The sequence below is a fragment of the Haliaeetus albicilla genome, chromosome 7 (genome assembly GCF_947461875.1).
Source record: "Haliaeetus albicilla chromosome 7, bHalAlb1.1, whole genome shotgun sequence".
Classification (NCBI taxonomy): Eukaryota; Metazoa; Chordata; class Aves; order Accipitriformes; family Accipitridae; genus Haliaeetus; species Haliaeetus albicilla.
The window spans coordinates 31,748,106-31,766,485 of NC_091489.1; the positions used below are offsets into that span (position 1 = coordinate 31,748,106).

Genomic DNA, 18,380 nt, shown 5'->3' on the forward strand with positions numbered 1-18,380 from the left:
TAATTGACCATTACATTGGAGGTATAGAGATTCTCATATAAAATACATCGTTAAGAAGCAAAGCCATTAAACACATTGTGTTTTCCTCTTAATTACATTCCAGTCAGCTAATACTTGAAAGACTGGTAAGCTGTACTTTTCATTCTCTTGCCAAAAAGATTAACATACACATGCTTACAAAATCTAAAAACTTAAAAGTAGAGAATGTAGAAGATGAGGCATGCATGAAACATTTTCAGACTCATTAAAATACCCCTATCAATTTCAAACATGAGGAACCTAGAAGAAAGAATATAGTATTTTCTATACTCCCCGTGCAGAGAGGAGTGAGAATATTTTCTGCCTTTTAATGGAGAATCTTCTGCACACGGATCTTCCTTGAAAAATTTATGTGAAAGTTGAACAGTCTTTAAAAAGGGAACATTCACATTAAATACAAATCCAGTGAATGTAAAGCAGCAAAAATTCATGCACAAAATCCGTGATCTAACAAGTAAAACTTTACGCATCTGTGCACAAAGTGAATTTCAATCAGCTTTTCACATATTCACATTATATATTTGATACATTTTACTCAAGGTAAAGTTAATTTTCAGCATTTGGTAAATGCAAAAACTTATCCTCATTTCTAAAATACTATCAGAAAGAAAATAAAGTTGTATGTCATTGACACTCCCAAAAGTTTTATTTGTGATATTGCTCACCTAGAAACGCATGCTCAGTGAGAACCTATCCGTTTGCTCAGATAGTCAGCAATGTTAAATTACTTAGTGATTGCCAGGGTACATGCTGAAGACCAGTAAAGTGTCTGTGCTGAATCAGCAAGCTGTAATAATACAGGTCAGTAATCAAATATCTTAAGGCTTTTTATCTAGTGAAGATATTTCAACTTGCACCACTTGTTTTCTTGGGCACTTACATTAATATCAACAATATCTAGAGTTCTCAGCTGAGAAAAACCATGCCTTCAGCCTCAGCTCCTGTTGTTACCCACATCAGTGGCATATAGCTCAGAGTATCAGTTAAGATGTGCTCAAAATCAAGGATATTTCTCCTAACTCCTATATGAATTCAGAAGCAGTGAATAGTATAGACATGATACTGTCAATTTAAGGTTTACAATCATGTTAAACAGCAAAAAAATTAAAGCAAATGTCCCACTAAATGACAGCAGTTTTCCTTGGAAAAGAACACAGCACACACAAATTGTTTGGTCTGCTTGTTGAACAGGTTGGTTACCCACAAAACCAAGCTTCAACAGCTTCCACAGCCTGATCAGTCAGGAAAGTTTTTGTAGCTGCCCTCCAAAAAACACAAGCTAATACACAGAGGAAAAAGTCTCTCCTGTTAAGAGAACTACTGGAAAAAACATTTCCAAGAGAGTAATATATTGTGCTAATCACTTTGAAATGTATGCATTACCAAAACTACCCTAGACATACAGGAACAGAGAAACAAGAGAGAAGGTCAAAACAGAAGGTTTCACAATTTTTACTGAACAATTGCTTTTATTTATTGATAAGCTGATATAGTTATGGTAGAAGATTATGAAGCACTGTATTTATTACAGAATGTTTTGAAAAGCATATGTTCAGATACATAACCAAAAGTCAGAGACTGTTTATAGAGTAAACTGCAATGGCATTTTACTGGATGTAAGACAACTAATCCCTGAAAATGGGAAAAGAGGCAAAAAAAAGATGCAAATAAAAAGTCAAGTGTGATAAATACTTTAAGAACATTGCTACACCTTAAACCAGGAACTCTTAGATTATCTGGGAAGTACATGAATAATATTGCAAGGTTACAGTTAGAGAAGAATCAACCCTAAATTTTATTTCAGGTGACAAATACTGTTTTACTGAGAATTCATGCAGTTTCAAATACTAACTATATAACTAACCACTTGTAGCTATACAATTTTAATCTTCAGCTGACCTCAGACACATTCTGCCATGATACAGCAGCAGTTCAAGAAGTTTGCTTCCAAAAACAGAGAAAAGCTGATACAAAATACACTGCTATGACCAGAAGCCTGAAGGATGCACCTCTTCATCATTTACTTTCAAAATCAACGTACACATATTCTAAGCAGTATTACAGACTATTTTTTTTTTTTTAATGAAACCTATGACATCTACTTACCTTAATGACAAATTTGTTGGATGCCATGATAGGTCAGTGTTAGCTGGTCCTATAATAATATAAATTAAAAGTGATCAGCACTAGAGAAAAACTCAGATCTCTACACCAACTGAGGATTTTTAAAATCTATTACTCATTTTTTTCATTACTGCTCTTCTTCAAACCCTACACTCTGCTTTAAAAAAAAATGGGAAAACTCTTATTTAAATGAGAATTACTTAGCTACCTGTGTTGGTTTATTTTAGTGAACCTCATAACTGTTCAGGCACTTGGCACGCAACACATGAAATACAAAATTAGAACTATTTTTCAGACCAGTACCAAGACAAAGATAAACCCACCTAAGATCCTCAAGAAGCCTTTCAGAGAGCAGCAAACTAAACCTGGAATATTCCTTTACTACTGTCTCAGTCACTGGTCCCTTTGTATACGGCCTCTAGCCTAGTTTCTCTTTCAAAATAATAGCTTCACATAAAACCTCTTCACATAGCTTAAAGAAAGAATGAAGAAAAGTCTTATGAGGAGCGGCTGAGGGAGCTGGGGCTGTTTAGTCTAGAGAAGAGGAGGCTGAGGGGAGACCTTATTGCTCTCTACAACTACCTGAAGGGAGGTGGTAGTGAGGTGGGTGATGGTCTCTTCTGTCAGGTGGCTGGAGATAGAATGAGAGGAAATGGCCTCAAGCTGCGGCAAGGGAGATTTAGGTTAGATATTAGGAAAAAATTCTTTACTGAAAGGGTTGTCAGACACTGGAACAGGCTGCCCAGGGAAGTGGTTGAGTCACCATCCCTGGAGGTATTCAAAAAGCGAGTAGATGGGGTACTCCATAACATGGTTTAGTGGGCATGGATGATGGTTGGACTCGATCTTGAAGGTCTTTTCCAACCAAAATGATTCTATGATTCTAAAAGGAGATAAAACACACAAAATTTAAAAAGGTATTGTTTTCAAGAAAAAACAACCTTAATACGTTAAATAATACCTGATCTAGTCAAGAGAGTCCTCAAACCTCTCTACGTAAAAGTTCATCCCTCCCTGTCTTGTGGATACTCCATTTCTACTTAGCTAGGGAGCCCACAACAGCCTGCATACATCAGTGGCCCTATAGAAATAATATCCTCCATCATGCTCTCTTAACAGGGGCTCAGCAACACTAAGCAAATTTCAAAATTTGCTTTCAGACCAACCAGCAGTAAGCAAAATTCAGAACTGAGACACCTGTTCACTACCTGCAGTTCTGGTAATCAGTGGTATCAGAGTTTAAAACAGTTCAAGAACAGTTCAAGTTCTTTTTTTTTTTTTTAAATAAGAAGCTATGGCTTCTGCTGCACCTAGTATGCGCATGTGTGTATATATATATATATACACACACACATATACACAGACACACATTATGTATATTTAAAATTTTAGGCTACTACATGCATAAAGCAATGTGACCTGGGCATTACTGTGGTTGCACAAAAGTAAAGTGAACTTTGGACACACTCTTCTCTTGCTTATCCCAAACAGGAATTAAGATTGCTTAATTTGGGATATTAGGTGAAGTACGTTTAGCTGCACAGACCCTGACCCTGCCTCAGACTATTGCAAGTAACTCAGGAAGCATTAATTTGTGCTGGAAGTTAAACACACCCTCCCTGGGGTGCAAGAAGAAACCTTTGATCAATTGCTAAGATTCTCCCTGCCCCTCCTTAGAACAACACTGTATCTCACTCAAATGACTACAAGCTTCAAGTTGGTTAGCAAGCCAAACCACAAGTCTAGTCCTCTTCCACACTGATTTCAGTTTAACCGTTTTTTTTTTTTTCTCCCAAACTGACAACAATTACGGTCACAGCACTGAAACTACTGGGGAAGTTCATCATTCTCCACATAAATGGGAGCTAAACATTCACTTCTCAAAAGGCAGAAAATTAGGTTAAATTCATTAAGTCCTTCCAGCTAACCCCACAATGCTGGGATTCAGAAGACATATGGAATGGCCCCTATCGTACTAAATCAGTATCTACAAAAACCCAGGAATAAAAAAAATTAAGATACATTCTATTTTCACCCAGGATAGGAACAGGGGCAACTGACAAGGAAGAGACTTGGATTTGACAGAAAAACAGGTGAACAAGAGTCTCACTATACTGGCAGAAGATAAGAGTACCCAAACAATACACTTCAAGCTTCAAAATCAAGAAGAAAACAAGTGCCAGTAGCTGCTGCCTGCAATAGGCAAACTGCAACAGAAACTACATTGAGAATAGAGCTGCCTTTTACACTCTAAAGTTTCCTAAAGGATTAGTCTCTTAAGATGGACAAATCTGGTCAGTTTTGTAAAAGATGATATAGGAAAACAAAAACAAGAACAATCCATTTCTCACTACATACTTCAAGTAATTGTAAAGTACTGCGATAGAGCTGTCAAAATTTCAGGATACAAGTCAGGTTGGCGATATGTGTCTCAGGCACTACGCTCACACATTTCAAAATGCAGTCGTTATCCTTATTTAACTTCAAAAAAGTGCAAAACAAGATAAAGACCTACTTTACAACTACATAGCATAGCACAGAAAATTTTGATCTTAAGATTCAACAGTAATCATTTTGAATTAAACAAACACTTCTATAGAGTGCTGTCATTCCAAATATCCAAATGCTGAGATCCAAGGTTTCAAAACAACTATAAGAAAATGTGAAAGTAACAAGGGCACAATTCCATGTATTGGCTCAAAAAAACCTCCCAATTACTTCAATGATTTTTTTCCATGTATCATATCAATATCCAAGCAGGAAGAAACAGAAACAGTAGAAGGACCGTAAACAGTGAGAAGTAAAACCTGGTTGTTACTGTAACCAGGTTAAAATGAGTTTGAACTGAGAACCCTTCTGCAAGTAACTACTGAAAATAAACTTTAATGTAGTTAATAAAATGTTTCAACTATGTTCTGAAAAAGCTCAAAGTTAGAGCTTTTATCAGCTGCACAGTAATAGTAAGCAGAAAGTTATATAGAGCAAATTGAATTTTCAGATAACAGTCATGCAGACAGAAGCTGCAATACCATGGCTCATGCCACACGACTATCATTCTCCCTTGCACAAAACAGCCCTAGAAACTTTTCTATCTTATTGGAGTAAATTCTGTCAACTTTACTGATAGTAATTTCGAGAAACACAATGTAAGGAACAGTGCTCTGGACTACTTGTGACTTTATGTTTCGATTCAGTCAGGTAGTAAGGTGCTACTCTATAGAAATAAACATAGTAGAACAACTATAAAAAGAATCTTCGTAGGAGATAAAACGCAGAAATTCTTGAAACAGCAGCTGCTAGAACCAGGCCAGAAGAGATGCTAAAGGGAAATGGCAGCCACCAAGTGAAAACCAACTGCACTTCTCAATTCCTTGTAATGGTGTACAAGACTGTATTCTTGGTGTTCAAGAACTCCAAGGAATAACTACCCACCCCATCATGCAAAAAAACAAAAAGCAAATAGTAAATTACATCACATTCCTTTCAAAACGTCTCAAAACCTGGGCATGTACGACTCAACAGATTCTCTTTAAAAAAAAGTCTCAGTAGCATTTCAGGATTGGGTTTTTAAGTTTAATGAAAGGCTAGTATCTAGAGCTTTACTAACGATCCCTACCTCCTCCCCCCACCCCCCCCCAAAAAAAAAGGAAAAAAAAAAGAAAAAATAGGAAAAACAGTAGGCAAGAAACAGCATAAAGTAGAAGAGCGTTAAATGCTAGTCTCTTCTCCAAGCAGCTAGAATCATAGCCTGAAGTTAGGAAATCTGTAATTACAAACACAATTTGCTGTGGAATGCACCATCAACTAAGAGCTCCTACAAAAGCAATGACAATATTGAACAAACCTAACATTTACACAGAATTACCTGTACCTTGGGATATGGTAGAACACAAGGTACTTTGCTTCATGCTTCCGAGAACATAGTTTACCTAGATTATACATAATTTTTGAGCTGCATATGGCATACAATTCATGATGGTGATCTCAGCCTGTGATCCAGAGAACAATATTTGGACTGCTGATGTTTTCTCATTAATCCTTACAGTGGCAATAATATGAAGAAGAGTTGCAACAAAACATGCCAGAGCATCATCTCTTCTCCAAATGTTCATGTCCTGCTTGAGAACAAAGCACATAGATGAATCAGCTGAACTTATCCTGGCATCACAGATCTCTTTTTTGTAACAATTTGCCATCCAGAATACTACTGTTGCAACAAGTCTGCTACTACTGATATGAGAAGAACTGCTGGCAGGCAGAAATCCTCTCCAAATCCAATTTACAAAATAATAGAAGAAGAAGAAAAAAGAAAAAAAAATATGCATATGAAAAGTTACCTTTGGTTCAATTTGCTCTTCATGGGAGTAAGCTGACTTTGGGAGTTTGCCAACTACCCCATTCTTTGCATTGACCATAAAGATAAGACAAAGGAAATACAGCAGACAGAATAAGTGTAAGCAAATTCTTAGAAAACAAAAAAGAATACATCTAATGTGTGAACCATCAGGAAAGTCACTGAACTGTCACAGATGAAAAAATACCCAATCCTAAGACGTCAGAAAATGAGGAAAAAAACCCATGAATTGTACAAATTAAAAAAAAAACAGCAAGCCCCAAAACACTCTGCCTTTTTCTGTGTTGAAAAAAAAACACAAGAAACACAGGTCTATTACAATTGCTGCTATCTGGTAAGAAGACTTTGACTGAATACCATATCTACTGCAAACTAACGTGAACCTCTAAGGAAACTGCACGTAAGGAAAGGCGAAGATAAATCAATAAGGCAGAAAAATGCCTCTCAGAAACTATATATATATTTGTACATTTTAAAAAAATTTATATGATATTTGTAGTATTCCAACATCTGGATTTTTGATAGACAGTCTGTATAAGGAAACATGATCTAGAATTAAACACATACGTTCCCTGTAGCTAGAGTGAGACACGCTTCAAAAATTATGTGGCAGAGTATCATTCTTTCTTAAATTTGATGTTAAGTGGAATGGTAGACACTCGGGAGAAGCCAGGAAACATGGCCTCCCTGACAGCAAGCTGAAGTGTTTTCTGCCAGCTGATGAACAGCATCTTACCTTAGCAAAGAAATAGCTTCCTGTGGTGAGGGAATTTAGAACTCAGCAGGAATGAGAAACTGAAAATTCCTGTTGCACATGCCCACTTGAAGATACAGTAGCTTCTAACACAATGGCTGCAAACCATTCACACACTGCCCATCTTTGGGTGCCTTTACCATGTGTGGGGGAGAGGTGGGCACCTGAAAAAGGCAGAAACAAACACACAAATGCTAATTAAGGAACTCTAGAATAAGTTAATATTAACTATTTTCGTAGTTCAAAATTAACTGTCACAACATAAAAGAGAATTTTTCTGAACTTTCCAGTCCTTGGGTATTGGAGCCAAACCCTGTCCAGCCCAGACCCAGCACTAGTCAGTTTCTGAGAGCTGACAGTAAGCAATGGGATGAGCAGTGTAATACTCAGCTACTCGCATATTTAGTAAAGTGTTTGTAGTTCTGAAAAGACATACCAAAATCTTTGCATTTTGCAATTTCAGGATTTTTAGGCCCACTGTTGCAAATTTGTTCACTTAACCTTTAGAAACTATTCTTCCAGCAAGTTAGCGTATTTTTAGCTCGTTGACATCTACATTCCTTCATTCGTGAACTGCCAATTCACCTTTAAAGTTCAACAATTCACTTTCAAAAATGTTAGCCATTCACCACACAACCATATAGAACTAGAGGAATGAGAGATTCTGAGGAACATCAGAGTGCTTATTACAGACAGGTGCTGACTATTATCTTTTTGCATTACTGAATGGCTTTTTTTTTAAGTTTTGTGGAACAGCTGAATGCAATGAACATCATACTCCTTTCTGTATGGAGACTAGGCATTTAAAACTTGTCTTTTGATTACAGTTGTAAACTCTGTGACTATGCACAAAATTAAAAATAAACCCATCCATTAACGCATTAATATGATACAAGATATTCTCGACAGCAATTGCAGGAGTGGGGGGAGCGAGAAGAGCGAATACAGAAAACACGTAGAATAGAAGAACTAAGGAAAAAATTGAGAAGAGGTCAGGCAACAAAGTTTTCTTGAACTTCTTTTGGTCAGGGCGACACCGCCCACCTGCAGGAAGGCTCAGCCAAGGCGCGCGCAGAAGTAACGCGGCGTGACTGCAACAGGAATTAAGAAAGGAAGAAAAATCAGACAGACGTATTTTTAAGCCTGGCCGGTGCTTTAGCGGCTCGCACCTCGCCGGGCCGGGAGGGGGTGCTGATGCGAGGGGCGGCGCAGGAGGGAAGCAGCCGCGGCGGCGCCTGAGGGATGCGCGGCGGGAGCCGGCTAGCACCGCCGCCGCTCTACTAGGACATCACTTCACACATTTATCTAGAGAGAAAAGCGAGACTGAAGACCGAGGCGCGGCCACTCCCCCCGAGAGCCGCCCGGCTGAGGGTCCCAGCCGGGCGGCGAGAAGGCTGCCGCTGTAGTCGCGCCGTACCTCCTCCCTGCGCCGCGCCGGCCTCCAGCGGTTCTAACGGCTCCTCTGCCCCCAAGCAAGATGGCTACCGAGCACGACCTTCTTCTCCCCTATCCAAAATGGCCGCCACCCTGCCCTACCCTGACGCTGCCCGAACGCAAAATGGCCGCCGGGGCAGCCGCACGCGGGTGGCTGAAGCCAACCAGGGCCCCGCGAGAGAGCGAGCGCACCTCATGGCCACGTGACGGGGGCGGGGGCTTAGCCAATGGCGGGCGAGAGGCGGAACGCCCCCGCGCTAGCCTCAGCCCTGGGGAGGCGCGTCGCGTCGCGTCGCCGCACTTCCGGGCCGCGCGACGCCGTGTCTTGTCGTTGGGGGTTAAAACGTGCAGGGGAGGGTGCGCGGCCCGGGGCCTGTCCCGCTGAGGCGCTGGCGGTCGAGTCCTGTCCTCGCCTCCCGGGGCGAGAGCCCAGGTGAGCGCCGGGAGGGCTTCTGGGGGCGCGCCTTCATCACCTTCGTCACCTTGTTGTCACGCTTCTTGTCTGCGTGAGGAGAGGGCAGAGGAGCTCCAGGTGCGCCGTCCCCCTTCCTTCCTCACTCCGGTCTCTCCCGCCGCGCCGATTCCCCTCAGGCGTCCGCGCTGCAAGGTCGCTGGGACACGGGATAGAGGGGAAGGTCGGCTGGGGACACGTCGCGGCGTGACTGAGGGCGGTGGGGTCCCTGCCGCCGGCCCGCCCGTCAGAGGACGGGTGGCTTAGGCCGGGCCGCAGCCACTCGCTTCAGCGTCTCCTCAGCCGTTCGCAGCCAGAGTGCGGCTGCCTCACGCGTACCGGTGGGCTCTGCGACTTTAGAGTCCGCTTTGTCTTGCGTGCCAGGTGGTGTGAAGCTGTGAATTCTCCACAGCATGATGGAGAGGGACTTAGTAGGACACGTTATGCCTGTCAGGTGGACGAAGTTGGGCAGGTGCAGGAACATTTACTCTCCGAGTTGTACCTTTGTAGCTGTTTAAACCAAGATGTTACTTTGATATAAAGCCTGAGTATATGTACCTTTGTTTCCTATAGTAGGTACTTATTATTGAAACCCTGTGGAAAGTAGACTTTTACACATTCTTTTTAAATAAGAGTGAATTTATTGTGTTTGTACTGATACTGTTGTAGCCCCTAAAGATCAAGGGCTAAGATAGTCAGGCATACCTGCTTCTCTGGGCAACATCAAGTGATGTAAGAAACACTGCGGCTTGTTTGGCCTGCGAGGTAAAAGTTCCATATTCTGTTACAAGCTCGGTTAGTCATTGAATTTTATTAACTATGGGGAAAAAAGAAAATGGTGTATTTTGAAACTGCTTTGTTTTAGACTTCAAATATTTACCATCTGAAGCAGTAACATTTGTAATTAGATAAACATAACAAGCTAACAAAGCTCTAAGGTTTAGCATGCCAAAGCTCGATGCAAATGTAGCAATTAACATTTCAAGATGTCTGAATTGAGGTTATTTTTATAGCCTTTTTTTCTTTTTAAGTTCATAAAGTAAGACTTCCTTTTGTCATTTTGTGTTTTAATTATCTGCTGCACTGTAATTAAAGATATTAACGTTCAGATTTATCTGCTCTGTGCTATTATTGTAGAGTAAAACCAGGATTTCTAGAATATATTTAAAATAATAAATTCTCTTTACCTACGTAGATGCCAGTTTGCAATGGGACTTAAAACCATCTGGAAGGACTACAAAGTTATGATTGTTATGGGAACTAGCCTTGGGCTGGTGCACTGGGGGTGGTTTTACATCAAGTCCAGTCCTATTTTCCAAGTGAAGACAGAGGACTTTGTTCCAGAACCTGGGATTGTGGCATACGTGATGCAAAGTGATCACAAAAATAAAGAAAAATAGCATTAGTGCTATGTATTGTGGGTAAGTTGCCTAATTAGTTGTATCTGTATCTTTGAGGCAGGAGATGAGTCAATTAAATGAGAATTTTCTAACAGATGCAGTCTTGCTGCTCTAACTTTAGTCTTCCAGAGTTTTATTCTCTTTTTGCAACTGAGTTAATCTGGTAGTTACATGGAGCCAAAAAATGCATCATACATCTCAAAAAAACTACTGCTAAATCCTATGTGATAGCATCAATTAAGTGATGGTATTTTAGGTCTTAAAGATATTTAAAAAAAAAAAACTCCAATAACTTGAAGGCAATAGTCAAACTCTCTTGTCTGGGTCTGCAGAAGTGTCCTTTCAGGTTCAGAACTGCTCAGAAATAATTGTGACTTCATATAGTAACATATTCTGTGTTGTTAGTAGGGATGGTGATTACAATAGAAAAGAAACTGAAGTATGAGAGAAGTCTAAATACTGTACACTTACATAGAAATGTAATTAAATATACCTTTAAGTCTTGAAGTGTTTAAGAACTGAAAAAAATTGTGTATCTGGGGCATCTTGAAGTAAGAAACCTTTCTTTCAGAGGCAGGGATTTCTTAAAGTTGTTTGAATATTAAAAGCTTTTGTTTCTGAAGTGGTTGCCTGGGAAGCAATGCTGTAGTTCAGTTCTTTTGTTCGTGAGTAAAAACAGCTTAACATTGCTACAGTTTTGACACATTCATACAATTAAGTACAGTTTATAGTGGCCTGTTACTTACAGACCTACAGGTAAAACAGTATATAAACTGGTGGTCAGAATTGAAGTTATTGACAAACATGTATAATTTGACCTATATGCTTGTGTTATATATAATATTAATAGGTTTTCTCAATTAAATAGCATTATAGATTGGTATTTGTCCTTACGTGAGTTTTTTGGTGAAAAATAAAATAGCAGTTCAAATTATGCAATATTGTTAGAAGATTATCCTAATACCTTTCTGGTTGTTATTGTAGGTATAACTAGCTTTGAAGCTTTCCGTCTGTGAGTGTTGCCAGAAGAAGAGATGAAGAAAGCTAGCTGGAGTAGAAAGAACTTTCTGCTTGTGGCAGGACTGTCACTTATAGGTGTCCATTTTGGAAGCATGCTTGTAAACTTTGTTGCAAAAAAATCTGTTCAATCACATTCAGAAGCTAAAAAAGGAGATAGTCATGAATGAAATAGCTTACTGCTGTCATTATGTATCAATTTCATGATAGGATTTAAGCCTCATTGTAAGAGGTAGATCATGAGCAGTCATAGGAATGTTGTTACTGTACTGTATATACTGTTTCACATTTAAAATCATAATCCTTAGCTGCAAAGAATTAAAATGTACTGCTTTAAATTTTAAAAGTGTTATGAATTATAGATCCAAGTAAAAATAAAATCTGTTTTGTTAGCAAGAATTAAAATCTTACTTTGAAAATGTCTCGTCTTGAAGCTAAAAAGCCTCCATTATTTATTAGTGAACCTTTAACGAGAGATACGCTGAGTCAGTCACTGTCTCTGCTAAGTGGAATATTAAAATCTTGCTATGGTCCTGCTGGTAGGCTCAAACATCTCCACAATGGTGTTGGAGGCTATGTTTGTACAACTTCACAATCTTCAGCTATACTCGGTCATCTTTCTGTGAGCCATCCTGTATTAAGGGTTTTGATGGCCTCTGTACAGAACCATATATCCCGCTTCAGTGACTGTGGCTTATTTACTGCCATTCTTTGCTGTAGTTTGATTGAAAATTTTAAAAGCCTAAATGTTGCATCTTGCACTGTCATTAAAATAAGCAAGCATCTTTTGAGTTTATGTATGGACTACCTCAAATCTGAGGCCTGTGGTTGCCGAGTATCTGTGGATTTTAGCAGTGTTGAGACACTTCTTTGTTTGGTGCGTAGCGTATTAACAAGCAAACCTGCTTGCATGCTTAATAATCCAGAAGTTGATCATCTCACCATGCTGATTTTAAAGGCTTTTATGTTTACTATTCCATGTTGTGTTGAGACTAACGCTGTTTTAGGGAAGTGTGTAATAGTACCTGTGAAAGGTAGAAGAGTTGTGGATTCTACAGTTCTTCCTGGACTACTGATAGAAACAGCAGAAATTCAATTGGCAGAACCACTTACCATCAAAAGAACTTGTTCAAACATGATCAAGATAGCACTTTTCTCTGTGTCCATGTCAGGAGACCTCTTCAACCCTGAAGAAGGAACTATAACAGTCCATCATGGAATTTCTCTTGAAATGTCAGAGCTGAATCAGTTGCTTAATGTAGGAAAGCAGCTGATCAATGATGAGGTTGGCCTTGTAGTGTGCCAGAAAGTTATCCATCCATCCTTAAAACAGTATCTGAAAGAGAACCATGTCATCACTGTGGACAGAGTCGGGCTATCTCTGATGGAACCCATGAGTCGGATGACAGGTAACAAGAAAGTTTTCTGTACTAAACAGTTGCCCTTAATGTTCATATCATAATGAAAACCTATCTAGGTTGCTGTCATTGCAGAGTAAGGATTCTCTTATTTCTGTCTGTATCCTACCTTAGCAGCTGAGCAAGAGTTGTTCTTTTCTAGTCTGAAAACCATTTTTTTAAGGTGAAACTGGTCTTTTGCAGGCTCTAATGATGGCATATTGCATGTGATTACTAACTGATGCATGAGGAATATCTGATTATAATAACTGCAAATGTAGATTCTTTTTAAATTCTTGTCTAATAAGAATAAAACAATTACTTTTTTTTAATCTTAAACTATCACTAAGTCTTGTACTTCAAAAACTTGTTGGTTTCTGTTTGTGATTTCCTGAGTAGATTGAAATGTTAGGTATTGAATAAATATAATTTAAAAAGCCAAGAGGAAAAAAGTGCATGCATTATGAAACACAACAGATAGCTGTTCTGATGGCAGCAATATGTATGTTCTCTGCTTTTCTTAATTGGACAGGTTCAAAGCCTATAGCTTCCATACATTCATTGACTCCTGGTTGTTATGGCAGTTTGAAAGATGTGTGCATTGAGAGTTTTGCTTCAAAACATTTTGTGCATCTAATTCCTAATGACACAGTTGTCTGCAGCTTGATACTCTGTAACAGAAATGAAACAGCATGGGATGAATTGAAGGTAGGCAAGTTTCCTTGAAATCTTTTTTGAAAAATTATGTTTCTAATAGAAAAATAAAGTTGTGAGAAATGATGAGTTTAGGAAAGTCATTTTTCAGTACATAAATGAAGTTTAGTTAGAGTGTAGATGTACAATTTCAAGAAAACAATTCAGAAATGCCCTTGTTTCCAGAATTTCAAATTCCTTGAAGTGGTCATGTTGATTTAATGCCTCTATTTTAATACTTGCTTAAAGGCAGAAACATTTTTCACCTGTTCTTGGGGCCAGTGCTGGATAAACTTTTTTATTCTCATTACTTGGTCTATGAGAGCATAAAATAAAAATTGCCCAGCAAAAGGCCAGCAGCAATACTTGCAATGGTAGTCAAGCATAGTTTTGCGTTGAATAATTGCCCTAGAAATGTCATTGATACTGATTGACTTTTTATATATAACCCTGTTTTGCAAAAAGAAGGAATAAAATACAGCTGCTTTTTATTTCTGCTTTTCCATACTGAGTGTGGACAAATAAAGACAATCTCTCATTAAGTGAACATGGTTTTGGAAGTCACTCAGCAGCTTTATATCCACACGTAATTCAAGTTTTTGAAGTCTGTACCAGAAACTACTGAAAATTTTATTCCAGTAGTTTTTTCAATGGGGCAAGTCCTATTAATCATGGTATGTCTAAACGACAAATCCATATGGTTTTCAGCGCATCTGTGAAACTGCAGAACATGTGTTACAGTTAACAATCAAGGAACCTTTGGCATTATTAGGAGGTGGCTGTACAGAAACTCACCTGGCTTCATACATAAGACACAAGGTATGTAAGACAAGGTTTTTTAAAGCTGCTTAATATACTTAGGAAACAAGAATTTATGTAGAATCACTCCTAAAGTTAAAACACTTGTCTTTTCTAGATTAAGGTTGCATTTTTGTTGTCTGACTACTAGTATAAAACAAAGGGGGTTGTTTGAAGCAGTCAGTGCTAATTACATCTTTCAGACTTGTTAATACTGTATTTGTACTTGTTAATATTTCTTTAGGTATGTATTAGAGTAAGTGCTTGTTTTTTACGTCTTAAAATAAAAATGTGTAGAATTTTTATATTGAAAGATAGTCATGCAGAACTCAGCTTTGACTTGCCTAGAAATCTTTCCTGTTGTGGAATAATCACATGAACAATTTTTTTTAATTAGGACTGAACCATCTGTTTGGGGAAAAAACAAAAACACAACAGTACAATATATGTTTGATTAGAATTATTTCTGTAATGCTGTTCTAATTTTCTGTTTTCCTGGTTTTGTTTTGTTTTGTTTTAGAGTTATAGTCTGTCCACCAGCAGTTTTAAAGAAATAGTTTGTTCTCAGACACAATACCAATTGGTTGCTGATGGTTTTTGCCGTTCCCTGGAGTCTGTAGCTTGCTCTCTGAATCGCGATGATGGAGAAATTCTTACGGACATGTTTTATGGACACTGTTGGTTTGTTCCATCAGGATTTTCCTCTGTGTCTAATTGGTCAGATGTAGTTTCAAAATGTGGCTGTGGGATTAATGGTAACACTGAGAACCTCAACTGGAGGCTTTTGCAAGGCCAGTTTGGCTGTCCTATTGCACAGGGCTGCCCTAAAGAGCCGTCAGTAAAGTTTGCTGACTTTCTCACATTGGACTGTTTTGCTGCAAAGTGTAACGGCCTACAAGTAGCTCTGGAGACAGCCAATCTTATTTTGGATCTCTCATATGTAATTGAAGATCAAAATTAGTTCTGATCTTATGTGAATTGTGTTGCACAGCAAGATACTTAATTGAAAGCAGAGTTACATATAACATGTTAAGATACTTTAAATGGTTAGAATATGGACAACAGACAGAAATTTAAAATCAAACAGTTGGCCATTAAGTACTCTTCTGATTGTTAATCTACTGTGCCCTCAAGCATTTTCAAATGTTTAACATTTTGCTAGGAACTGTTAAATGATTAGCTGAATATATGATGAATCATAATAACATATGACTTAGGAGTATTCAAATTAGTGTATTCAAAAGAATGAATGACACTTTGATATTCCCTTTGGATTAAGCAAAGTTTTGGATGTTTGTTAGCTCTGTGGCATCTTCAAAGGAATGGGAAAAATGGGTTCATTTGCTGAGAAAACATATGTTATGGATTAGAATTTATGTAGTCTCAGCAAAAGCTTTACACATTCAAACAGGCTTTCATATTGCAGCAGAACTTTATCACTGGTATTTTTAATTTTGTAGATAAAAAAGAAGGCTTTCCATAGCAAATATCATAAGCCACTTGTTTTCAAAATTTTGTTCTGAAGCTCTTGTCACCATATACTATAAGCAGTTGCTGTTTCTAAATGGCTGGAAGATTTTAATTCATATATGTAATTTATTTAGCAAGGTATTAATACTTAGTCTGGAGATCTCAAGGTAGCAGGTAGGTAAAAGAAAATTTGAAAAGAATGTGCGTGGAAAAAAACTTTCGTAAAGTGGACCTTCATTGTCTTCTGTGGAATACAGGAGAGTTTATAAATAATGATGTTTCTATCATTTAAGCAAAGCTGCAAGAAAGAATGTCTCACCATTCAATTAACTCTTTGACTGTGCATAGCTTCTTTTAATGAAGTAAGGCTTTAAGCTGCTCAGGCTTGTTTTGATCTTTAAATAAAATTGTGGACTGAATGATCAAAACTTTTTCTCATTTTCAGCTTGCATGCAAGATCAAAAGGGGTGTTACAGTTTCTTGCTTAAACTCATTTTCTTTTCCCTCTCTGTTTTCAGTCACAAGGGACAAATTGCTCATGACATGCTTTTCCAGAAAACATCCGAGTTGGTTATAGACTAGTCTGCTTATTTGTTTCGTGGTCTCTTAAGTTTTTAATATACTTACTGACTATAAGCAGTAGAATTGTTTTGTATAACTCAGTTTTGAAATATGTAATTAAAACCAGATCTTTCCAGACCTTTTGTACAAAGTCCTTTTTATTTTAAGAGCATAAATAATCATTTTCTCGCTGGAAAAAAAAATGAAAAGTTAAAGTTCTTTATCTTTTTATGACCTGAAATGATTGCTTCAGTGCTTTAAGGCATCCTTTGGGAATTTGTGGAAGAATGTTACAAGGGTTGAGATGGAGGCTGTTCAAAGTTGGTTACTAAAAAGGCTGCTTTCATATCTTGATCCTCCCATGTACCATAAACCATATGAAAACGTCAGCAATAATGAATCCAAATGATGGTGTATATCTTAAGGCACAGAAGAATCTTGGTAATACTTCATCTAATTATGAGTCTCTAAGAGTGTTGAATTAGAGTATTTTACTTCCTATAATAGCAGCTTGTTATGCAGTGCAAAAATGTTGAGTTTAGTGACTACAGCTGTGAAGTGAAAATTAAAACAATATAAGTAGAAGTAGTTGCTAGTGTTCTTTTGTCTTGGTATCTGAAGGTTGGTTCACAGCTGCTATAAAATGGTTATTAGTTCTGATCATATTCCCCCCCCTCCCCCCCAAGTTTTAAGAAAATTGCACATTAGAAAATTGTGGAAAAAAAAATTTGATTTTTGGTGAGTAGGTAAAAATTCATTTATACCTGAACCAAAGATTGTTTCATATATAGATAGTTTTAATAACAATGAATTTTTGTCTCCCAGTGTGACTGAAAAGTATAAATAAGCAGCTGGTGCTGCTGCTTATGGGCAGTTCAGGTTCAGTTCTCAGTTGTGCTACAGTCTGCCTGAACCTTTAGTGGTTAGTGTTACCCTGTTGTTAATGGGTAACATAGGAGGAATATAACTTTGGATACCATTTAAAATGCATGTAAATAGAATTTTGACTTTCAATCCAAGAGCAGCTTAAAAATAACTTTGCTGAGCTCCCATGTTTCCTCATAAAACTTAGGTGCAAAAATGGTAGGTTTTCCCCCATGTCTTGAAATTGGCAAAATGAAATATCCCCATTTAAGTCCTCTGAGAAGCCACTATGTTTTTATTCCTGGTCCCCTTGGAATTTAAAGTTTGTTCAGTGGGAAAAATTAGTATTACATAAGTATTATTAAGAGACAGGTGTTTTCTGATCATGACCTCAGTCATGTCTGTTGACTTCCACAGATTGCTCAGAGGCTATTAATTTCAATTTTAATAATTCTATTGGTAATGCACAAGAAGTAAGACCATTCATATCCAGCCTTTTCAGCTGTGTTAGTGCTCCAGGCCTAGCAGGAGTGAAAAGAAGTGCTGATATTATAATCACTCAGTCAGCATATTTAAGTAAGATGGTATTTTAATATAGTTGCTCCTCAGTTCAGTATTTCAGTTTTCGTTCGGTATTTCAGTTCCCATTTGGTATTTAAAACTTAAAGTGAAGAAGACCTGAAAACGCTGATTAATTTAGGGATCTTCAGTATCTCTATTACTGCGTCCTATTTCAAGTAGACATACCATTAAACATTACTGTTTTGGCATTGACAAAGACTGCAGAATGCTTGCTTTTCACTGATTCTGCTACTGATCTGTGAATTTGTTGAGTTACTCTGAGCCATATCTGAAGTATTTTTCTGTCTATTTTCCTATCTATAAAATGGGAACAAAGATAAGTTGTCTTAAGGCATGGAAATCTGTGGGTGAAGAGTTCTAAGTAAGATCCGTATGTAAAGTGAAAAACTACTTGCTGCACAGGATCAAAGAAATAGCTAATTCAAAGCAAACTCAAATCCTT

General features: G+C 38.0%; 4 protein-coding genes across 6 annotated transcripts in view; 3 read left to right on the forward strand and 1 right to left on the reverse strand.

Annotated features, from left to right (window-relative positions):
- SLX4IP (SLX4 interacting protein) overlaps positions 1–8,809 on the reverse strand; it is an 81,423-nt gene extending 72,614 nt beyond the window's left edge. For both annotated transcript variants that reach the window (XM_069787569.1, XM_069787570.1), the window contains exons 1-3: positions 8,689–8,809; positions 7,254–7,435; positions 2,146–2,194 (exon numbers count right to left, since the gene is read on the reverse strand). In XM_069787569.1, coding sequence (XP_069643670.1) covers positions 2,146–2,172 — 27 coding nt within the window. In that variant the 5' untranslated portion in view covers positions 2,173–2,194; positions 7,254–7,435; positions 8,689–8,809. The remainder of the gene's footprint in view (positions 1–2,145; positions 2,195–7,253; positions 7,436–8,688) is intronic.
- A 195-nt stretch (positions 8,810–9,004) lies between these two features.
- LOC104323442 (uncharacterized) lies at positions 9,005–11,994 on the forward strand. 2 transcript variants are annotated; one of them, XM_069787572.1, is made up of 3 exons: positions 9,005–9,138; positions 10,352–10,577; positions 11,541–11,994. In XM_069787572.1, the coding sequence occupies exon 2, from the start codon at positions 10,365–10,367 to the stop codon at positions 10,554–10,556; it is 192 nt and encodes a 63-aa protein (XP_069643673.1). In that variant the 5' UTR covers positions 9,005–9,138; positions 10,352–10,364; the 3' UTR covers positions 10,557–10,577; positions 11,541–11,994. The 2 variants fall into 2 exon arrangements, with proteins under 2 accessions (XP_069643673.1, XP_069643674.1); XM_069787573.1 differs by lacking the exon at positions 9,005–9,138 and adding an exon at positions 9,301–9,628.
- On the forward strand, positions 11,591–11,994 carry LOC138686125 (uncharacterized). Its single transcript, XM_069787574.1, has one exon. It carries the CDS (start codon positions 11,591–11,593, stop codon positions 11,741–11,743), a length of 153 nt encoding a protein of 50 aa, XP_069643675.1. The 3' UTR covers positions 11,744–11,994.
- Positions 11,992–16,630, forward strand: MKKS (MKKS centrosomal shuttling protein). Its single transcript, XM_009927108.2, has 4 exons — positions 11,992–12,982; positions 13,503–13,678; positions 14,372–14,482; positions 14,982–16,630. The coding sequence occupies exons 1-4, from the start codon at positions 11,992–11,994 to the stop codon at positions 15,420–15,422; spliced, it is 1,719 nt and encodes a 572-aa protein (XP_009925410.2). The 3' UTR covers positions 15,423–16,630.
- Positions 16,631–18,380: the final 1,750 nt, after the last annotated feature.